The sequence below is a fragment of the Acanthopagrus latus genome, chromosome 5 (assembly GCF_904848185.1).
Source record: "Acanthopagrus latus isolate v.2019 chromosome 5, fAcaLat1.1, whole genome shotgun sequence".
NCBI lineage: Eukaryota > Metazoa > Chordata > Actinopteri > Spariformes > Sparidae > Acanthopagrus > Acanthopagrus latus.
In genome coordinates this window covers 15,743,819-15,765,469 of record NC_051043.1, presented here as the reverse complement: position 1 = coordinate 15,765,469, position 21,651 = coordinate 15,743,819, and the positions used below count along the sequence as shown (strand labels likewise).

At 39.5% G+C, this 21,651-nt stretch overlaps 2 protein-coding genes across 2 annotated transcripts in view; one reads left to right on the top strand and one right to left on the bottom strand.

Moving 5' to 3' along the window:
• Positions 1-3,828: 3,828 nt before the first annotated feature.
• Positions 3,829-5,153, bottom strand: LOC119019757 (C-C motif chemokine 24-like). Its single transcript, XM_037098596.1, has 4 exons — positions 5,002-5,153; positions 4,763-4,877; positions 4,433-4,546; positions 3,829-4,330 (listed from the first exon to the last, which is right to left on the bottom strand). The coding sequence occupies exons 1-3, from the start codon at positions 5,060-5,062 to the stop codon at positions 4,438-4,440; spliced, it is 285 nt and encodes a 94-aa protein (XP_036954491.1). The 5' UTR covers positions 5,063-5,153; the 3' UTR covers positions 3,829-4,330; positions 4,433-4,437.
• Positions 5,154-14,726: 9,573 nt separating this feature from the next.
• Positions 14,727-21,651, top strand: part of wdfy3 (WD repeat and FYVE domain containing 3) — a 92,592-nt gene continuing 85,667 nt past the window's right edge. Inside the window, exon 1 of the mRNA XM_037098208.1 lies at positions 14,727-14,949. The gene's annotated coding sequence lies outside the window, so the exon portion shown is untranslated. The remainder of the gene's footprint in view (positions 14,950-21,651) is intronic.

Sequence of the window (21,651 nt, the reverse complement as noted above, 5' to 3'; positions counted from 1 at the left end):
CTGCCTTCCCTCCTCCCTCTTCTTTTTTTTTTTCTTTAAATAGCCCTGCCAACTGGAAAAATCCCCTCTTCTTGTTTATCATTGATCAGCTCTCATTTCATTTCCCAGTACTTATCAGACATGCAGGGCTCTTGACAGGTAACAGGAACTGTTTGTCACACTTTGAGTCAGGCCACCCCCCAGTCACAGGACCACTACCCTAATCCTTGAACAACCACCAGAAGAACCTTCAAAGAACCACTGACTAACATGTGTGCCTCAATATAGAAACATTATTAAGGCATAATGGATTATTGCACTGTTTAACTCAGTTTTATACTTTGCAGATTTTCTTTTTGCTGAGAACCGCTCAGCGCCGCTATAAAGATAAGCAACGCTCCAAATCTCATGCAGCCAGTGTCGCTGCTCCAACCTGTTTTGCATGGACGCCAAAATGAAAAGCGACACACAATGCCACACACACACACACACACACACACACACACACACACACACACACACTGTTCAAAGGTTTATTTGTTTCTCACTATGATACAATATGAGAGGACATATGATACGGTGCAATGTGAAACAATATGACATCAACAATATTATAGGATAATGATACGATATGATACAATATGCTGTGATATGATGATATGCTAAGATATAATACAATATAATACTACACAACTTTATTGTCAGTTGACATTGAAATTAATTGTAAATCTTCAGATACGTATGGCACTTTTCACAGATGCACGTTACAATTTTACCACATGGAAGTCAAGGGAAGGTCGTCATTTTCACCAATGCGACACCCGAAACTGGTCATGATGATGATTGTCACTTCCATGATGTTATGAAGATTAAAGATTAAGATGCTGCACCCTTGGCAGAGAACATGGCAGAAACTTGTTCATGGAAAGATTTTTTTTCATACCCGTTATCACACCCCAAATCTACATCCTCAAGGACTTTTTTTTTTTTGTCAAGTTGTTTGACCTGAAATAAGTCAGATCAAACCGCAGAGGGAGAACAAACACTTGCATTATTACACAATGTGTGTGTACTTCCTTTGTTTATTTAGCATAATGTGGAAGATGCGTGAAACTTTTCTGGAAAAACATTGTTTCCAGTGAAACTGATACAACCTCATTTGTCGATCAAGTTTCTCTTCCTTACTTATTGCATTCAAGTTCTGTGACTCTCTGTGTTGACATAAAAGAGCCAATATTGAATTTTCTCTTGCTATCAGCTGAACCTATTGTGTCACCAGCTGCACTATTAACACACTATTAGCCGTTTAACTATTAGCTCAGTCACACCCTGTGTGTGGCAATGGAGAATTTGCAGAGGAAGTTTCATTTTCTTGTAAATCACTTGTTGGCTGTCTTCCCTGTCGCACTTACTCTCTTGGACTTTCCCTGCTAAGCAATTACAGGAAAAAGAAAGAAGCTGATGGACCTGAATTATTGCCTTAGGCGGGAAAACCTGGCAAGCAGCCAGACAGCAGTCTGTATCCAAGCGCATTATCCATCCAAGTGTGTTAGGGGTGAACATGCTATTGCATATCTGCATCCTGAATCAGAAGAGACAAGGTTTACCTTCCCTGAGATGTCTTTGAGAACTACAATAATGACTGTGCTGACATGGCAATTAGTGAAAAAAGTAAAAAGCAAAAATGACTTATTTCAGTTACGTTTGTACACATTCTGCAGACTTGGAACGGCGTTATCATATTTGCCAAGTGACCAGAAACTGTATTTGTGTTCATTTGTTTATCTGTGTTTGGTCTCCATCAACAATTATAGACTGCTACATAACTATTTACATAATACAACAATAAACATCTCTGACTTTGCAGATCGTTGAAGCACAATCTGTGTTGAGCAGAGAAAGGTCAGCTGATCAGACTCGTATAAATTATGTGCGGTCTGTGGCCCCACGTGAATTGTGGGAAATTCCACAGAATGCTCTTGGATATTAGGAGCCTTGTTCTTTGGCCATGGGGACAGTGAACCCAGGGGCACTGTCTCGACATAAGGTCAAATGACACTGGAAGGGCTTCCTGTTCTCAAATGCTCTCACACAGCCTTCATTGAAGTTTATTCTCATAAACGTTAGAGGTGAATACCAACACTTACTCATCATCACTCACAACACTCAATGCAGAGTCATGTTTTTACACCAAAATTGGCTCATGTTTAATGTCTTGTATCATGCATGTTTCAGGTATGATGATAAAGTAATCAGGGCACAGTGGGGAAAATAAATGGTGCCAAGCTCTAGTGATAAAACAAAAAACAAACATAAGTAGCAAGTGCCTCAATCATTCGATAAGTCTGTATGCATAATCTTTAATGTAAAGTCAGGGTCTCTTGAATCTGTAAATTGAATTCCCTATTTTTAATATAATTGAACCTTCCTTAAAGCAACATTATGTAGAAATGGTCATTTTGTGCGATTTGGCGTCCCCTGCAGTTTCTCTGTGATGCATCAAAGTCCTCAATACAAATCTCAGCTCTGTAACAATTCGTCAGACGTAATGTAGGCGCTAACTACAAAAAAAAACCTCAAAACGTCAAAACAATGTGTTATATGTTGAAAACTTGAAGTAAACATGTATGTAACGCTGTGATCCTTCCCTCTCACTGAAGTTACATTGTGCAGAAACAAGTGATAGAGACAGAGATACCATTCACCTTGACACCAAGACACTGAAGCATCAACATGATTTCGAGTCTGTCATTTTTGGGTAAAGGAGTTACATAATGTTGCTTTAAGTGACAATTAAGCTAACAATTAAGCTCAGATCATGTTAGAAATGCTGTTCATAATTAGGATGAGACAAGACTGACAAAAATGGCTTTTTCATTTGTTTTACCCTGTGCAAACACTTATTCCACACTGGTTTCAACAAACTCTGACAAGTTTAAGGAGCTTTTAAAGGAAAGAAATAAAACACATTTTGTTATTATAAACTGAACTGAGTTTGTCTGCATCCACACCCTGTTATATTTCCTCCATGTGGTCTCCTCGTTTTCCTGGACTGCAAGCAAGGGAGTCAAAGCAGACGACTGTTGCTGTGCTGGGCGATTCCCAAGTGGGAGAAGTATCACCGGGGAGGAGAGAGCTCAGCGCTCTGCTGCTTCAGAAAACACATGCATGTATGAAATACACCAGCAAGAGCAGTAAACATCTTTCACTATGTTGACATCAGGCAGGGAGGCAAACACAGAAACAGAGAAATTGATTTGGAGCACAAGTTTCAAAGAGAAAATTAGTCAGTTAATCTTTTTACGAGTTTTGTTTGTAGTTAGCACCTACATTACATTTCACAAATTGTTTCAGACCTGGGATTTGTATTTACAACAGTGGCATTGCACGCAAATCACACAAAATGCCAATTCCTATATAATGTTGCTTTAAATGTGCTGGATTCTGATTATTCATCAAATTTAATTTAATTTTTTCCATTTGCACTGCATTTAATTTATTCACTTTTTTATTGGCATTTTCTTTACCTTAGTTTATTGCATTTTTGTTATCTTATTGTACTACCTGTCTTCCTGGAGCTTTATTTTATCATTGTAGTTCAGATTTGTATTCATTGTTTTGTTTTCATACACTAAACGTGTATAGATTATGATAATTCATGGACATGGTGATGCCATGCTCTTATTTCAGGATCATATTTCTATTTGCTAGAATAAAATCTGTTAAAACAAGATTCATATGTGTTTCATCTTTTCATACATGTTAGAGAAAACTGTGCACAGGATGCAGTCATGTGGTGTGTTTCAGTTTTAATGAAAGCCAGCAACCCAAAGTTAAAAAATGATATCAAACTTTATTTTTAGAGTAACTCTGAACAGCAGTTTTGACACACAAACACTTTGTACAACTGCTGACACAAACAGCATTGAAATTTCAGAACATCGTGATACTTGTCAAACATCATTCATCTTACAACAGACTGAAACAAACACACACAGCTGCATAGCTTTACCCTCTAGGCAAGATAAGGCAAATATTGTTTCTCACAAACAGGGATCATCACAAGAAAAGGGGAAATGGAAAAAGAGAAAAGCGAGTTTGTCACCACAAATGAGGAGAAACATTATTCAGATCTGTACATTTTCTGATTCACTGGCATGAATATCATCATAGATAAGACAAAGTGATGATTCCTCAGCAATCCTCTCAAACTCTTCGCCATCTACAGTACAACATCTGAGAGACTGAGCAGAAACTGAAGTGAAGGTGGCTCCTGTCCTCAGCTCTCAGTCTCGGGTCGGTCCTTCTTGATCGTCAGCCATCCTTTCAAGGAGTCCACTTCTCTTTACACCTGCAGAAAAAGGAAGTGATGAGCCAGTGCACTGTTGAGGCGTTTAAAGTAAAATGCTCAGACTAAAAAAGGTGAAATACAAGATCCGTTTTCATATTTTACCTGATTTATTCCTTTGCCCGCTGTCTTGCGTCCAGAGCCTCAATGTGACCTTTCACCCACTGCAGTTTGCTGTGGTGGGAGAAGCACAGTGTTCTTCCAGTCTTTGTAATGAACCTGAAAAAGCAGATTAGAGACAGAGAAGTGAGACTAGGTTGCAGACTGCTAAAAAAAAGCAAAAAAAAAAAAAGCCACAAAACAAAAGACAAGACATCCATCCACTTTAGTTTACCTTACTGTGTTGCAAATTGAGATATAGCAAAAAGAAAATAAATCAGCAACTATAACCATTCAGCAACGGAAATGTATTTTGCTTGAATAATTATCACTTACACGGTAGCGCTTTTGTCACAGCCTTGCCCAGCTTCCTGGATGACATAGCCATTAATGCGATTGAGCGGCAAAAACTTGTCAGTTGTCTTCAGACAGCAGTCCACCGCAATCTGACCTGCAGGAAGATGGAGACACGAAATAATCAGAAAATGTAGAATGGGAAATGGGAAAACGTCACCGACACCTTGAATTTTCACTCAAAGCACTCTGAAATATGAGTCTGTTATATTATGTCTTACCTGATGCTAACCCAACACAGATGACACCCAGCAAGAACAGAGCTGCAACTCGAGAGGCCATGTCTCCGTTTTTCTTTCGCGGCTGTGAGCTCAGGTTGGTTGCTTCTGGATGAGTCTCTTCAGGAGAGTGAAGGTGTTGCTGTGAGGAGCCGAGCGGCAGGTGTATTTATACCTGCAAAAGAGAAAACGAAAGTTTGCCCTGCGCTCGATGACTGGAAATCAATGAAAGTTGGCAATGGTCTCACACGTGCCCGAACTTCACCCCTGATTTCTCTTTGGCTGCTTGCCAAAATCCTCCTGTGAGTCTTTTCAGATGATTCCCTGAGGCAGGTCTTTATCCCAGCATCCTTCTTTTGTGATTAACAAAACCTTGCGTGCCTCACACAATCCATGCATCTCAATGATGTTGTCCATTCATGAGCACAAGCACAAATGAACACGCACAACGTTTTGCAAGGATTCTGTTTCCTTCAAAAACAAACCTCATCAGTCAAAATAACTGTGCGAGTTTAATTAATATGGTGCTCTGCAAACAATGCATAACTCCCCGCTAGAGCAAAGTAAAAAGTAAAGTACATTGATTGATTCTTGTGTTCTGCACACTGTGCTCTCAGAAGCATATAATGCGTAGCCTTATTTATACATAGTACAGAATCAGGGAAAAGCACTTGATAAAGGTAGAAAAACTACAACAATCTACATACAGTATATAATGTAAAAGGCTGTGCTCACATTTAAAGTTGAAGCACTTAAAGGGGAATTCCAGTATTTTTAAACCTGGGCCCCATATTAACATGTTTTAGTGTTTCAGTGATTCATACTTATCAAAATTTTTGGAATCAGTCGAGCAGATCACCTCAGCTAGCAGCGACACGACACGGCTGCAGTGGCTGTTGTTTAATACTTTAATACTTAATACTTAATACTAGATTAAGCTGTGGAAGTTACGGCCACCAAAAGTGCTTGTTCTCACTACAGACGGGCTGAGGTCGTTATTCTGTCACTGACAGAGAGTCCTTTTTGTTAAATGATCAGATCCAGATGAGCAGGGATGAAGTCCCAGTTTAGGGAGAAGTCTCGCAAAGAAATCACACAAGATGTGAGTTGTTGCAGGATCTGGACAGAGGAGTTTGGAGTTTGCCAAGAAAAACTGCCAACAAGATTTTTTTTATCAAAGTTATGGCTGACTATTTCTCCAACTTTGACTATGTAGACAAGCCAACAACTGGAACAGCTCACCTCGCTAGACCTCGGAATAAGAATGAAACTTGAATGAAACTTTCTGGGAGTTAACTCTCTTAATGATGTGCTACCTTGGCAAGGTCTCCCCTCGAAAAAGGAAATTTTGAAAAATGGGGTCAAATAAAGTGTAAAACAAACTGTGTTTCTTGTAACAAAATAGATCTTATTATTTGATTAAAAGTTCCATCACTGAAGGAATTGTTTCGGTATGTCAGACTCTTAAAGGGATATTCTGTGTAAGTTTAATTCACGGTACTGCGAAGTAGAGTTCCGTAGCTCAAGGATGAAAATCTATGATTATTACTCCATGGGAAGCAATCAAAGTTCATGTGTCTTACCTACCAGCTTATAACAATTATTGCTGAGAGCGGACGGGGAAAATAACGGAATTAAGTAATTCTAACCGCGCTTGGTAATTGACTCGCAGGGACTTCCCCACAACAGGAAGCTGCGGCAGGAGAGTGGTGAGTTGCAATCCGGCTAAGCTAGCTGCTGTTTGATGCCTCGAACTGCTGAAGTTTGGTGCTGTTCTGAGCATTATTTGTGACTTTTTGATGGCTGTGTCTTGCTGGAGTCACAGACTGCAGTGTATTGTTATTGTGCGGCCATTTCTGAGGTTGCTAAAACTACGTAAGCTAGCGGTCTGCAAACTTGATCTCTCGAGGGGGGGGGGTCTTACTCGGTGTCTCGATGTGTTAGACCATGGAATAAACTTAGACCGGAATATCCCTTTAACCTCAGACTGTCAGTGTAAGAGCTCAAAGTAGTTGAACTGACACAGTCACTGTCACAGGTTTCAAAAGGTGCTTCTGTGACGTTGCAGCTGCATCACACGTACCAATATATCAATCCAAGACAGGTTAAAGGCCTACTATAGTTTGCAGTTTTGGGACTTGCTTAAGACCGTCCCTGTATCTAAAGAGAGGTATAAATCAGATTTTCCAAGGAAGGAGTGGGAGGGCTGGTTTAACTGTAGTTCTATAAACCTTGGCTAAATCTTTATCTGTCTTGTATTTCTGTTGTAATGCCCATTTCATAAACTGATGACAGCTGGGTTTGGGGATTTCACTTGGAATGCATGCGGGAAGGACAAGTCGGTGTGAACGCTGCTTGTGGGAAGATTCGTGCATGTGTGTGCACGCATCCAAGTGTTTGATTACAATCTGTGTAAGTGTGGGAATTATTGAGCAACAGAAGGGGAAACTTTTCCCGCCAGAAGCAGTGTATTTGCCAAGAGTGATGCAACCACTGAAGGTGTGAGGGGCCGTGAGGGTAAAACTTATAGTGTAGTACTATCACCTAATTTGGTTTGATTTCCCATCAGCCTGACAGTTACGGTCTGTCTCAATTATCTCCAAAGACAATGTGCAGAACACATCTGTGTGTTCAAGTGGCTATTACACCTCTTTTGATAATAGCAATGCATCGCATGACTATGTGTATTCAAGACAAGAGTCCGCCGACTTAGCTGGCAAACCTCTGGTTTAGTGCCCTAACTTGAATAGAGATAAAATGATTTAATTGCATAAATTATGACCTTTTCGCAGGGGTTTGTGCAAAACAAATGATCCACCATATTACAGCTGCGTCTTTCACAGTGTAAACTAATTGTCTTTTTATCTCATGTTTCTGAAATGAATATGATAAAGCTAGATGATAAAGTTTGCTAAAGTTTTTTTTGCACTAGAACTGAAGACAGGTCGCCGAAACAGATGGCCTCCAAAGCTCATGCTATATCTCTTAATCTGAACAAAGTGCCATATATACTGTTTTGTGATTGTACAGGGGGTTGTGTGCAGGACTGTCTCTCAAAAAGGTGCAATAACTTCCAGGCAAAATGTCAAAGAATTTCTTGAACACAGATACATGAGACACGTGTTTCCTTTGACCGCACACAGTGCTACCAAAGCAAAGAAAATATAATTCAACTTCCCAAAATTACTGCTGACAGTGGACAGATCACTTTCACATGCGTCATAATTACTCGTCATCAACTCTTACATACCATTACGATCAATGCATTTACTCTGTTCGGGGGAAGCTGCATTTAAAAGGGAAGGGGAAATGGCACAACAGAAAAATGACTCACTCACAAGTCAGTGTCAAGGCTTCTTACGCTCGACTCAAACAACAATATATTTCTTTCACATTTACGCAGCATATTGCAATAATATTATCTGGGAGAATTCTGAGTAACAAGGAAGTGAACAAAGAAAATCCCCCCCTTAACCACTGAGGGGTTTCTGTTGTAAGTTCTGCTGAAAGACAAATTTGCGCAACTTTAAAAAAGAAAAAAAAAAGGTAGTCAATCAATAATGGGCTGCCTGTCTGCAGGCGGGTAAGCATGAAATGTTGAGACGACCACTCTTCAGATGGAACTGAAATCAAGACTTGGACATTTAGAGGGAAAAAAGAGTTAGCTGAAATTACAAAAAGTTGAATCTCTGCCAAATATGCAGATCTTTAAATCATTACTGTTAAAACTGGACTGAAGTGCATGTAGATACTCGATGCTACAGGGCTTGAGGCCAGTCGGGTGCTACTCGAGCAGTCAATTATGTCAACATACCACATGAGGTGGCGTAATTGTGGCTTTATTGTCGGTGGTGGGTAACCATGTGAAACTGGATGTTTCAGAGCGGATGTCTGGAGCAAAGCATGCCTGTTAAATTAAATTGGACGTGCAAAAAGTTCTAATTTTTACTGACCTGTATTGTTCTTTGGCTCTGATCTGATCTAATCAAACAGTTTGGAAGAATTATACTCTGGGGGAGTTTCAAAATGTTTTTTTTTCTTTGTAGAATTGAATTACAGACAAAAATGATCAGTTATACTCATTCCATTATAAGTGTGCGCCCTTGTAGATTTGCTGTATTTTCACTGACATCCACACCTTTAAATACCAATACTATTCATCAATACTAGTCCAGTGGTAGTGAAATGCTTTGCACGGTAACTGTCATTTCTTTTTCTCCTGATTGTTAATGATCCTTTGACTTCTCTTAACTGCAATCTAAGTCAATTTTATGCTTGATTTATGACAAAATATCTGCAAAGATACTCTGCTTGTGGATGATACTCTGCTAGAGGATGAAAAGCTGCACAGAGCTGCAGTGATGGCTGGTGCTCCTGTGGGAATTCACCCTTTGCGGTGTAGGCATTGGATTAATTGTGGCCACCTCATAAAAAGTGAAACCTACAAATGCAAAAATGTATTCAGACAGAAATATCTTTATTGTGGTCTGATCCATGGGTGCATTCACTGCCCACAGCCACACCCACTGCTGCCACAATAGACCCTCCATGAATACATTTCTCACACTGGAGAACATGAAGGAATGGGAGTGTAAACAAGACTCTGGGGAACCATGTGATTTTCAGGAAAGCAGGGACAGGCTTCAAATCGAGGTCAAGATTTAGTGCTTAACTGGAAGCGCCCGTAAAGTAGTTCTGAATGAAAGGAGCAAAGCAGGCAAGAACTGATCGGTGCTGTGTAGATGACAGAACAAGCCCTGAGGTCATCAGAAACAGCAGCCAGAACATTTGCAAGGAATCAAAACTCAAGAGGATTTAACGCAGTCCTGATGCAGGGCTGAGAGCATGGTAGAGTGGAAGTGTAATGGAGCCATGCTGGTGTTTGTACGTGCTGATGATTGATTTATGCGTTTAAGTGTTGTCAGCTGCACCTGACTGATGGATCAAAAGAGATAGATTGAGACCTTTGTACACAGAGAAAACGCAATCCTGGCTCCAGCTTTATATTCAACAGACACACAAGAGTGGTATCAAACATCTCATCTAACTCATCTCATCTTGGCAAGAAAGCCAAGCATCCTTCCCTGAATTTTGAACTGTGCCTTTAGTGTCAGTTAGCGGCTCATGCAGTGTATTGAATGATTAATGAATTAGTTAAAATGGAAATCAAAATGCTATCTTGGAACTTTGCTGTCATCCTGCTGCAATGTAGCCTTCAGCAATTGTTTTCACAGATGAATACAAAACAAGAAGTTATGTCTACTTGAAAAGCAAACAACACACAGTGTTCACTTCTGCGATGAAGCACGGCTGCCAGACACGCTGAGAGTGAAAGTAGATACAATCTAGTTATGTTATGCACTGGTGAAGCTCTCACACTGTTTTGACATTCACTAAGGGGACATCCAAGAATCTGATGGATTATCTTTCAAACACCAAGAAGGCAACAATACATATCTCCCTTTGACAACAAAGATGTTTTGGTCAAAAATGCTAAATTTACATTTTAAATAAAGACATTATTATTATTATTATTATTATTGTTATTGTTATTGTTGTTGTTGTTGTTGTTGTTATTTCCTCATAAATATCAGCCCTCAGTTGACCTTAAGTTTGTCACAGTAGGTCAACTTCTCTTCTGCTGAATGCTGAAATGAAACTCCTCATGTCTCGCAGTGTTTTTCATTAGAAAGGGGATCAACTTTCTCTGATGTGTGTCCAAAAGTCATCACACTCCGTGAGTCAGTAGAGGAAGCTCCTCACAGCATCCAACCTGCACTATTGTCTCCCGCTGAGAAATTCAACTGATCGAAGGCACTCTGCAATTAACCCCGCGCACCTAATAATTTGTTTTAATGGGCGTTGGCACGTGATGGACAAACGGTAATAGCATCTCCACAGGGTGCTGCAAAAGACACCTAAAGTTTCGTTCTCTGTCATTGTTTACCCATGTTGCACATTGACAGTAAGCTTCGTGTTTGGGCTTGTTTAAGTAGCTGGAAGTGTGGCCAGTAGTGTCTGTTGTAAATTACGGGAGCCTTATTGTTTTGAGGTTTTTTTAATTTACTTGAGCATTTACTCAACCCCCGATTCTTGGGTGGGAAATTTCCAGCAGCCAGCAGCTAAATCAGGTCATATGTAGCTGTAACTGGCAGCGGTCCGGCCTTGGTTTTGTGCCTGGTCATGAGAATTTGTTCCTGCATGGCATTTTGGACTTATTGTCACATAAACTTGCCTCGGTCTTGGTCACGACCACATTTTGAAAACCACTAAGAGGATCAAAACTGAACATAACATTCATAATTTTGTTGTGTTTTAATTTTGTTTTGATACGTATATAATCACCTGAAAGTAAGAATTGGTGTGTTCTCATTTGCTTAGAATTCAGCTTCAATCCTCTCCCAGGATGTCCACCATCTTTCTACAGTTGCCCAGGATGGACAAACCACCCACTGGCCCTAGAGAGGGCCTGTTATGTTTTTAACTTTAAAGTGAAGGCTACAGCAGAATCTCCTACACGCTTGCAAAAGGTAGGGGTAATCAGTTGGTTGCAGTCTGCAAAAAAAAAAAAAGGAAAGAAAGAAAGAAAAAAAAAGTGCCCTCTTTGACACCACCATGGTAGATGAAACTTGATAAACTCTCTGTGCGCTGACTCCCCACCAGATGCAGTTGGTCCCCTTTATATTTTCGTTGGGTGAGTTCGCCTCTGTGTCTGCACATTGTTTAGTTTTTAGGTTAAAAACTAAACAATAGTACCTTCAGACCCTGTTATTACTCAAGTTTGGTTTCCAGGCTTACCTCAACCTCGGACGCTTGGGACGCTAAACGATCTCACTACTGTCAGCAACTTTAGAAGGCCGTCAGTGTCGGGATCATTTAGCATTTCTGATTGCTTCACTTTTTTGATATGAACGCTCAATGGCTTTAAATGAACCTACATTTCCATGTGTTTCAATGTGCAGGCCGTAAGCACACAACAGAATATAGGCTCTGCAGTGAAAACCTTTTTTTGCAAATCTTTAAAACTGCCGAAATGAACTGTTGAACTGCTGAAAGTGGCAAGGGAACTCCTGCAGCAACAAAGGATGTGTCCTCTTAGTTTTGTTTTCTGCTATATTGATTTGAGTCCACCTGTTGCCACGAATATGCCCCCACCCTCACCCCATTTTGATTTTTATTCTTCATGCATGGGAGAAATCAAAACTTAAGGCAGACTACACTTCTTTGTCTATAAGAGCAGCAGTGAGCGTTTCATCCACAGAGGAGCAACAATGGATGAACTCTATCCCCAACCGCCAGTAAAAGGTAGACTTTCAGGTCAGACAGGCCAACTACATCTTTGACTATGGTGCAATAATAATATCGCCCACTCAGGAAACTTTCCAGCTGTAGAAACATGAAGCAACAAAAGAGATCCGGCTTTTCATTTAAGGCGTCTGTGCACAGAGGATGACACCGGTCCAACTGACAAGAGTCACTCTTTCCACTGGGATGGGTGGAAAATTTAACCAGCAAGTGTCACAGTGTGTTTTTTAATATCCAGAGCGTGTTCTATTTATACCATAAGACTACTCAGGCACAAGATCAAAGTATCACTATCACTGGCTGAGGTCGCTGTGGTTTGTGGTTTATGTCACTTCGAGCAGAACAAACCAAACCACCCACACAGCGGCGCTGATTGCTTGTGTTTTCATTACTCTGCTGAGATCTGCTGTCACCTAGTGCCTCACATGTGATATTACAATGTGACTGTGTTAATTTATGCAGGCCTATCTCCTGACAGTGAACCCAAGTGCCCCCTTACTTGAGATTATGGAGTTGGTCCAGAAGCGGACGATCTGATTCGACACTTGTTTGAAAATGTTTGAATGTCTGAAATTTTCAGAGCCAAGCAAACCAATAATAGTTCACTGGCATCCGCCTTTTAACAAAAAATAAATAAATCATACAGTTACTGATATCAACTGTCACCTCTTAAGTACACACACTAACACGATTTGTGACTGAAAAATGTGCCTCAAATATAAATGTATAATTCCTAAATAGAATGAATGAACTTACCACTCAAGCAGGAATCAAACTTTTCCACTGTCAAGCAAAGTTTTTTTTTCCTTTAAGCTTCTTTCAAGCTATTGTCCATGTATTTTCCACTAAAAGCAATTTAGGGAATTTGCGATATAAAAGAGAACAACTCATGAAAAGAAAGACAATTGACACATGAGAGAGAGAAATAATAATTTCCCTTTTCATGGACAGTGCAGACATTAGGGAATAGGTTATTTACTGTCTATGTTAGACTGTAACATCATTTGTCATATTGTCCACTAAAACTCTCAATCAAAATAAATAGAAATGACTCCCAAGTAAAACACAACAATCACATATAGAATATACCATAGAGAGAAGAGGCAGAAAAAGAAAACATGCCTCTTTTACATCAAATCCATTGTCTTCACTGTCAACTCAGTCACTGAGAAATACAGATAGTACCTCATAAAATGAGCACAAACTAGATTTGATTGAGAATGCACCAATAAATGTTAAAGAGGCACTGCGGAGCTTTGGAGAAGAAATCCAAACTTGTAATATTTATTAATGAGGTAATAATTAAAACTCCGAAATATTTATGTGTTCCATAACTGAACATAACTTGTTGTTTTGACTGCACTGCAGAGTCTCCATCAGCAGATATAAAGCCAAGAATCACTGGAAATGTGTATATCTATACTTGTGAGACCGTTGAACGAACTTTATCTGCCAATGACTTGGCAATGTCGCTGCATGGTCTAACATGTCAGTGAACATGTCTATCATTTGTTTGTGTTGCTTGGAAACTTGTTTAGAAGCATTGCTGTGCTTTCTTGTGTTTTCTGTGGTGTGTGCATATCTTTATGCCACGTATACATTGTTCAGTTACTAGCTTGGCTTGGCTAGTAGGTGATGAGTAGCATCCAGATTCTGACTTATAGGTGGTGTAGAGTTCAACCTTAATCATATGATACTACACTATTATGTTCTAGGTTGGCTGTACAAGATTTGAAGGGGCTCTGTGTAGTTTTGGAGACGAAAACTCAAACTTAAACTAAGTATTCAAAATTTGAATATTTACGTTATTACTGATGTAATAATTCAAACTCAGAAATGTGTATGTATATATACATACATTCATACATACATGCATACATACATACATATGTGTGTATATATATATATTCATTACTGAATAAACAAGCTGTTCTCAGAGGAAAATGAGGTCCCAGAACACTGTTTGAAGCTAGAAAGGTGGCAGGGTCCGCCACTTATAAACACAGTAAAACAGTACGAAATTGTCTCGTTCTCTAGGGTCAGTTTTCTTCTTCTGACTATTCTGACTCTTATGGTTCTTTATGCATTAAAAAAAAAAGACCTTTCTCCCCCAAACTACACAATGCACCTTTAAGTATATTATGGTTAAACCCTTTTTCGGAACATCACATATTATGAAGGTAAATATCTATCTCAAAATAATAGTAATAATAAAAAAAGCTGACTCAACGAAGCATGTATGGCCAATCCAGTTAGCTGTACTGTAACGGAGAAGATTAATTCAATTAATTGGTCTCTTTAATCCACAGCATGAAGTGCCTTCTTCCGTTCATCCAACAGATGTCAGGTTTGTCTTACGGATGTGGTCTCCGGGGCTGCTGAGAGGGAGAGAGAGAGAGAGAGAGAGAGAGAGAGAGAGAGAGAGAGAGAGAGAGAGGAGGAGGAAAATCACTCTGAGGAAAATCAGCGGTGCCTGGGACGCTTGTTGTATTTTGGGGGATGAGGAAAAATGGCTACCAGAAGGAAGCAGTGACTTTTGGAGTAAAGCATGATTTGTGACATATGGATACACTCGGAGTGCCCCACGTAACTGACACATTGGGGGTTATCATCAGTGTTCAAGCCGAAGGATTTTACTGCTCACTGGTAAGTGGATGGCGGACACACGACAGACACAGTGGTCTCTGGAGTGGCTAGCTAGCACTGCGCTGCTAGCCGCCTAGCATACGAGTTTGCTAGCCTAGACAGGAATGTGCATCTCGGCTCGCGTCAGTGTTATTTATTAGTATTATTTTTAACTACAGCAACGTTTAAGTCAGTGTCAGCATGCCAGCAGCATCGCCGAGAAAGACTTTGCATACCCATTGTTATCACTGAAACACAAAGCAGCTTCTTTATTTTGCTGTGCAGTCATTGAAGGCCAACGTCACCGTTTAGCTTGACAGTTGTCGTTCAGATGCTGCGATGCTAGTGCTGGTCAGCTGGTCGTTAGCTGATGCGAGCTAACGTAGCTGCTGGAAGCGTTTCGGTCATACAGTACAGGTTCGCTGCTGTGCTGTGTTTTTCGTTTCGTGTTTGGTCGCTTGGAGGAGTTTGGATTTACATTCATTTGGGAAAAACACATGAGGACTCAGACCGGTGTAAAATTAAGCTAACCGCAAGAGGCACAGCTACAGTAACGCTATGTGGCGTTGGCTGTATTTCTCACTTCACATAATATTATGGGTGGCTAAGCAGGTATGCTGTAACGTTACGACTGACCAGCAATAGCCAAGGTTGCTGCTACTAAAGTTGCAGTGACTGGCATATTCAGTGCGATCTCATCGGCCTCGTATGGTGCTTGAAGTCTCTGCTGTACGCCCGATGGGCAACTTAAAGTCACCTGTGTGTGGCCACTGGCCAGTGCATTGTTCTTGATTACATGGCTGACTGGCTGGCTGCCTGTACAGTCACCCAGCTACCTGACAGCGGCTCCATCTGGCCTGCAGACTGGGGCTGTGTGTACAGTGGTGCAGCTGACATTATTACAAACTACTGTCGTGCTCTTGCAGTGTTTACTGTACCTTTTGACAGAGTGTGTTTTGAGATGGTAGACAGACAGATCACATGTTAGGAATGGTTTTACTTCTGCTGGCTGTAGTTTCTAGAGAAAGGTGATGGTTGTGTGAAGAAGTCCTCGTGTGGTGTGTTTTCAAGGAAATTTATCTTTGGTATGTATGTAGTTCAGGGGAAGAAATGTAACCAGAAGAGAAAGATATTTATCGACAGATTAAAAAAGAAACATGTGAATGCCTAAACAAACAAACTGACCTTAAAGGACAACAAAATTTCATACTGTTTTACTTTGTTTCTTCAGTCATACAGGAAACAAATATATCTGAGCTTGTGTTATTACATTTCTTCTTCAAAATCACATGGTGCCCCTTTTTAAATTAGGTCTACCTCAGATTGCAGGCAGAGCATTGGAAAAGTGATTGGATAAATAAGAACTTCCTTATGTAAGGACAAAATAACTTTTGGTGGAAAACTGTAAAACATGTTTTCATGCTGTCATTTGTGCAATCCAGGCATTGCTCTTGCCTTCCCCCACAGTGTAACAACTGCTATGAACCCAGTGCCCGAGGGCTGTAGCTGTAAACATGTTGCAGACAGGACTGAAAAATAGCACTACATCCAAAGCCAACATGGTCCATCTGAAAATTGTATTAATTTTCGGGTATTCAAAGAAAGATTGACCAGAAATCATTTGCTTGTTGGATGGTAGCAAAACCTAGTCAGCCACAGCCAACATTTACCTGATTCTTCCCACCTAGGTAAACATTACAATGGGCAAGATGTTTCCTCTGTGTTCAGAAAAGGCTTGTTAATGTTGCCTGAGATGCTCTAGTGCTACAGCGGCTGTGGGTAACATCTTAATCTTTTCCAATTACATTCTTGTTTCCCTTAATAATTCACACTGGCATGTTTAATTTACATCCTATTCGGTCACACTTGATAGCAGTGTAATAGATGTAAGGTGCAGCTCAATTGTTTATCCTGATTGTCTCAGCCTTTTTATAAAACAACATCATGCCAACTCATGACTCTTTGTTACAGGTGTAGAGACCTGGATTGCTGAACATTTGATCCGCATAGATATAATAACTTGTCTAGTAATTTTACTTCCAATCAAGGCCTTGGAAACCACTTTCACAGCAGAAACTATTATGAGCTTAATGAGCTTGACCTAATTGGTACGGTTTTTGCAGGCCACTGCATTTTTAAGAACCTTGTGCTATTTTGTCCACCTGAAAGAATACAATTCAAAAGGTTGTAGTCAACAAATGCAGGTTATTAAAACAGCGTTATGACCACTAATAAACAAAAAGTTCAATTTCATACAGTTTAACATATGAACACATTGACTTAAAAATGAAAAAGTGACATTCTTTAATCATAAATGTATTATCTATGATTATTAGATGCAGCATACAGTAGATATTTGTTTCTTACCCTCTGTCTATCCAGACTCCTGATTTAAAAACAGGTTTGATGGTCTGATGGTAGCCGAAAGTATTTAAACAGTTTCACTGGATGGGTGAAACACCCAGGCCATTTAACAGTTTAAACCGTCAGGCGTCATGAAGTTGTTGGAAGTAAGCCAATGTCAGTATATTGGACCGTATTAACTAATGATAAGGCATGCGCAGCCAATGCCATCGCTTCAAAAAAAACTAGAGCCTAAGCAGACTCATGACTGACTGGCAGCCATCACCATAATGCTATAAAAGCATTAAATTAAGCTACAGTGGGTCTATTTACACTGTCAACCACCTTTGAATGTGGTTGATTATCATTTGAATGTCCTGATCTAATATAATTAGACCTGTAGTAATATGATTAGTTAAAGTAGCTGTTGACATGTGGACACTACCGTCTTCTTGAGCATTTGGACAGAAATAGAGTTTCTTTTTGCATAGAGCAAACCAAATGTTTGTTTTATTAGCAGGAATCTCCAATTTTCTCCATTTTCATGTTTTGAAGTTGTATTTTATAACGCAAAAGGCTAAGCTAGCAAGTAAGCCAATTAGGTGGCATAAATCCAGATATACAGCTCAAATGATGAGTTACTTCACTAGATGGAATGTCTATTGGGTTTCATATATGCAGTTAAAAAACCAAATAAGTAAGCAGGACTAACTATGCAATTTGATGAGGCCATCTTGATTACTACCAAACTGTTATTCAAATATTCAAGTAGCTCTTGATGCCTTAACCAAAAATGAATAAAAATGTTCGGTAACAGTTAGGCAGATTAGTGCCTCATTGGAAAACAAAAAATCGTAGCATCATTTAGTGTATCTAAACACCCAACAGCTCTTGAAAGAAGGACTTCTTGAAACATGAAGTTCACACGTGCATTCAGACACATTTATTGATGCAGAATAAAGTACACCCTAAATTTAAAAATATAACTGTACAACAAATCTAAAACAGTGTTACAAATAATGGTAGAGAACATGATACTACCTTCCGCTGATCTACACTGCCAGGCGATGTCACTGCCTGAGGTAGTGACATATTAATATGAAGAGTTTTGGTGAGTTTTAACCTGCACAAGAATAATTTCCCCTTCACTGTGTTTGCCACAGAGGACTCTGGATGTGCTGTGGATGTTAATTCGGAGATGCAACAATGTCACCTGAAAATTCTCATGAACTCTTTTTAGACAAAATAATGTTCGCGGGGACGTTAGATATGTCTAGTTAATTCATGAAAGCCATTATTATTATTTTTAATTTCACAATACATTATGTTAAGCTAAGATTGTAATACCCATTAAATGTTTCCCCACTACAGAAATGAACTGTTGAGTTCTCGTTTTGCTGTAATTTACTGAGATTATTTAAAAACTGTGGGTAGATTGTGCAATGAAGCAAAGTCATAACTGTAACCATGGAGCCTCCATTTGTTCTGCTTTTCTCCCACTGTGCTTTCAGTGTTAACTGACATCAAAACGGTGCAACAATTATCAGTCGCAGCTTGGTTTATTCTCCAGGGCTAAAACAAGGTTTGCTGTGACTTACTGCATTCTTACAACATACGTTGCTCTTTCATTTACCTCCAGTCATCTTTGGTATTATCACCTGTTTTTTTCCTCCAGTTTTGTAAAGTGTTGCAAATTGTTGCAAGGGGAGATAACGTATTTAGTCCAGTAAGGATACACATTATTTTGAGCTCCACATTGTTTATTGAGACATTTATGTAATTACAAATGTCAGAAATAACTGCTTTCATCCTATTTATCAGCTGCTTTATATGGAAATTTGTCATGATTATTCTGGACCAAGGTTCTGTGATGTATTAACAACAGTTGAGCTATATGATATGCCTATGCACAGTTTGAAGACAGTTATGCCAGAGGCCAACTTGGATAAAAGGTCTTGTATATATGCAAATACGTATATTTTTGCAAAAGAGGGTTTTATCAAAGCAATAAGCACTTAAAGACTTAGTACACGCACAAATCAAAGATTAGCATCTGGTACTACCATCTATTTATGCATTTCCCTCTCTGTTGTGGGATAGGAGCAGTAGTGTGTATTCTGTGCTTTGTGAGGCGCTTGTTATTGATTGCATGTAGCCAGATATCTACATTAAAATCTTGTGGATAATGCGGCGCAAGGCCAATGCTAATTTTCTTCTCAGTGCACCAAAGTGAGCTTTCTCAGGCCATGTAAAATGCATCAAGAATAAGACGGCGTGTCTTGTGTGTCTATGTATGAGTGTTTTGACTGAAGATGTCTAGTCAGACACAAGACTTCAGTTGCAGTTCACCAGTTGTTGTCCTTGAGAAGAAGTAGCGTGCATTCAAATTGCAGGAGGGGATCATTCTTAATTAGCCCCCAGGGAAACGGCCTACATGTCATATGAGCCATTAGAGCAGTGAAATCAGCGTGCATGTATGCTTTGTGAATGTGCACTGAATGTTTGTAGCATACTTAAAAATATATTTGTGCTCATGGTGTGCACAAATGAGATATTGTTATTGTATACATTATTTTTTCATAATAATTCTAACAAACCCAATTGTTATTGTCAACAAATCTACTGAAAAGGCCAAAATCAACTATAAATTGATCCTACAAAAAATATTGCCTGTGTAGCCAGTATCTGTTGCATTAGGTGACACGTTTTTTTTGTTACAATGAACATGGGCACTATGTATAAGTTTGTTTTGGGTCTACACCACACATATCTCCTGCTGTTGTGAACACTAACTAGATCAACTATACATTTGTGACCTATGTCTTATTCCATAGATACTCTAGTACTGAGAGCCATAGAGTATTGGGAGATCGACATACATGTTGTAGTTCTCGTTCTCGTACTTGGATTTGTTGACGCTGAGAAAATAGCGGTCTTTATAGTATTTATTACACAGAACAACATCTGTAGTAGTTCATGAATTATGTACACCAGTTAGTTCTTCCAAAAACTTCAACCGTTGGAAGATATATGGTTGCATTTCTTACTAGAGTTTCCTTAAAAATGAAATGGGATTTGGTTGGTCGTGCCAGCTTCAGGGTTGGAGGATTGATCATAGATGAACTGTAGCGATGGTTTATTTACTGTCATGATGGGAAATGGACAGATTGAAGGAGAGATATTCCCAGCTCTGTTGATTGTTCATTGGTTGTGATTTTCACAGACTGCGCTCCACCTAGCTGGATGATGATAACTGTTGGGCCTCTTGCTGATTCACAGTGTTTATGCTCATGTGTGGTTTACAGTGATTGTTGTTGATCAGCAGCTAATTTAATGCATTATGAACTCTGATGATTCTTGTATTATTTTCCACTACACAAGATGACATTGTGGTGCATGACTAGCAGTTAACAAATTTACAGAACAAGTGCAGTTTTAGGTGGAGAAGAGCTGTAATCACATTTGTGCTATTCTCTTACTGTCGAGTGATTCCGGTTACTGAGAAACCCACAGGCTCTTATAACACAACACATCTCTGTGGCTGCAGATTTTTTCACTTTCCAGCTTATATTCAACCTTGCCACTGGTGGTATGTTGAGTAGGAGATTGTGTAGCAGGCTTCATTCACTGAGGTGTATGATCTGCATCCCCTGCTGGCCTCATTTCCATATATCCCAGCGTGCCCCTGCTAGAAACTACTCTTTAGTGTCTTCTTAGGGAACCAGAAGACTCAGTGGTTCTCAGAACCTTCCACTACAGTCTCCATGAGAGGGTTTTTGAACTTGCTCAGGGCTGTGATCCTGTTTACAGGTTGAGAAATCCAAAAATCCAATCACAGAAATTAAATTGTGTGAATGTGAGAATGTCATAATCAATTTGCAACAATTTGTAAATGTCAATTCAATTTTCCAAACCCCAATTTAAAACTTTCACACGCCTTTTTACTTCAGTCAGCTGACCCAAAAATATTCAGTCAGAGACGAGAACCATATTCTCACATTTGCGAATTTGGAACCAGAGAATTTTTGGCCTTTTTCATTATTGGAAGCATTTAATCAAAATAGTTACCAATTTCTGTCTACCATGTAACTAATTAATCAACTAGTTGATTCAGCTCTAGTAATCTGTTTTCAAGAACATTTACAGAACTCAAAATAGAGTACCTATAAACAGTGATTCATCATTGGATGTTACATCTTTCCACAAGATAGGCATCAAATATCAGTAGCCTTTGTCAGTTATTACGAAATGCACACATGTAAGATTGAGAAACTGCCCTTGATAAAACCTTTCCATTCCCTATATGTGTCTGAAGTCATTATAATGCAAAATTAATGTGAACTCAGTGTGCTTGGATGTACATAATGATGTAAAATTCCC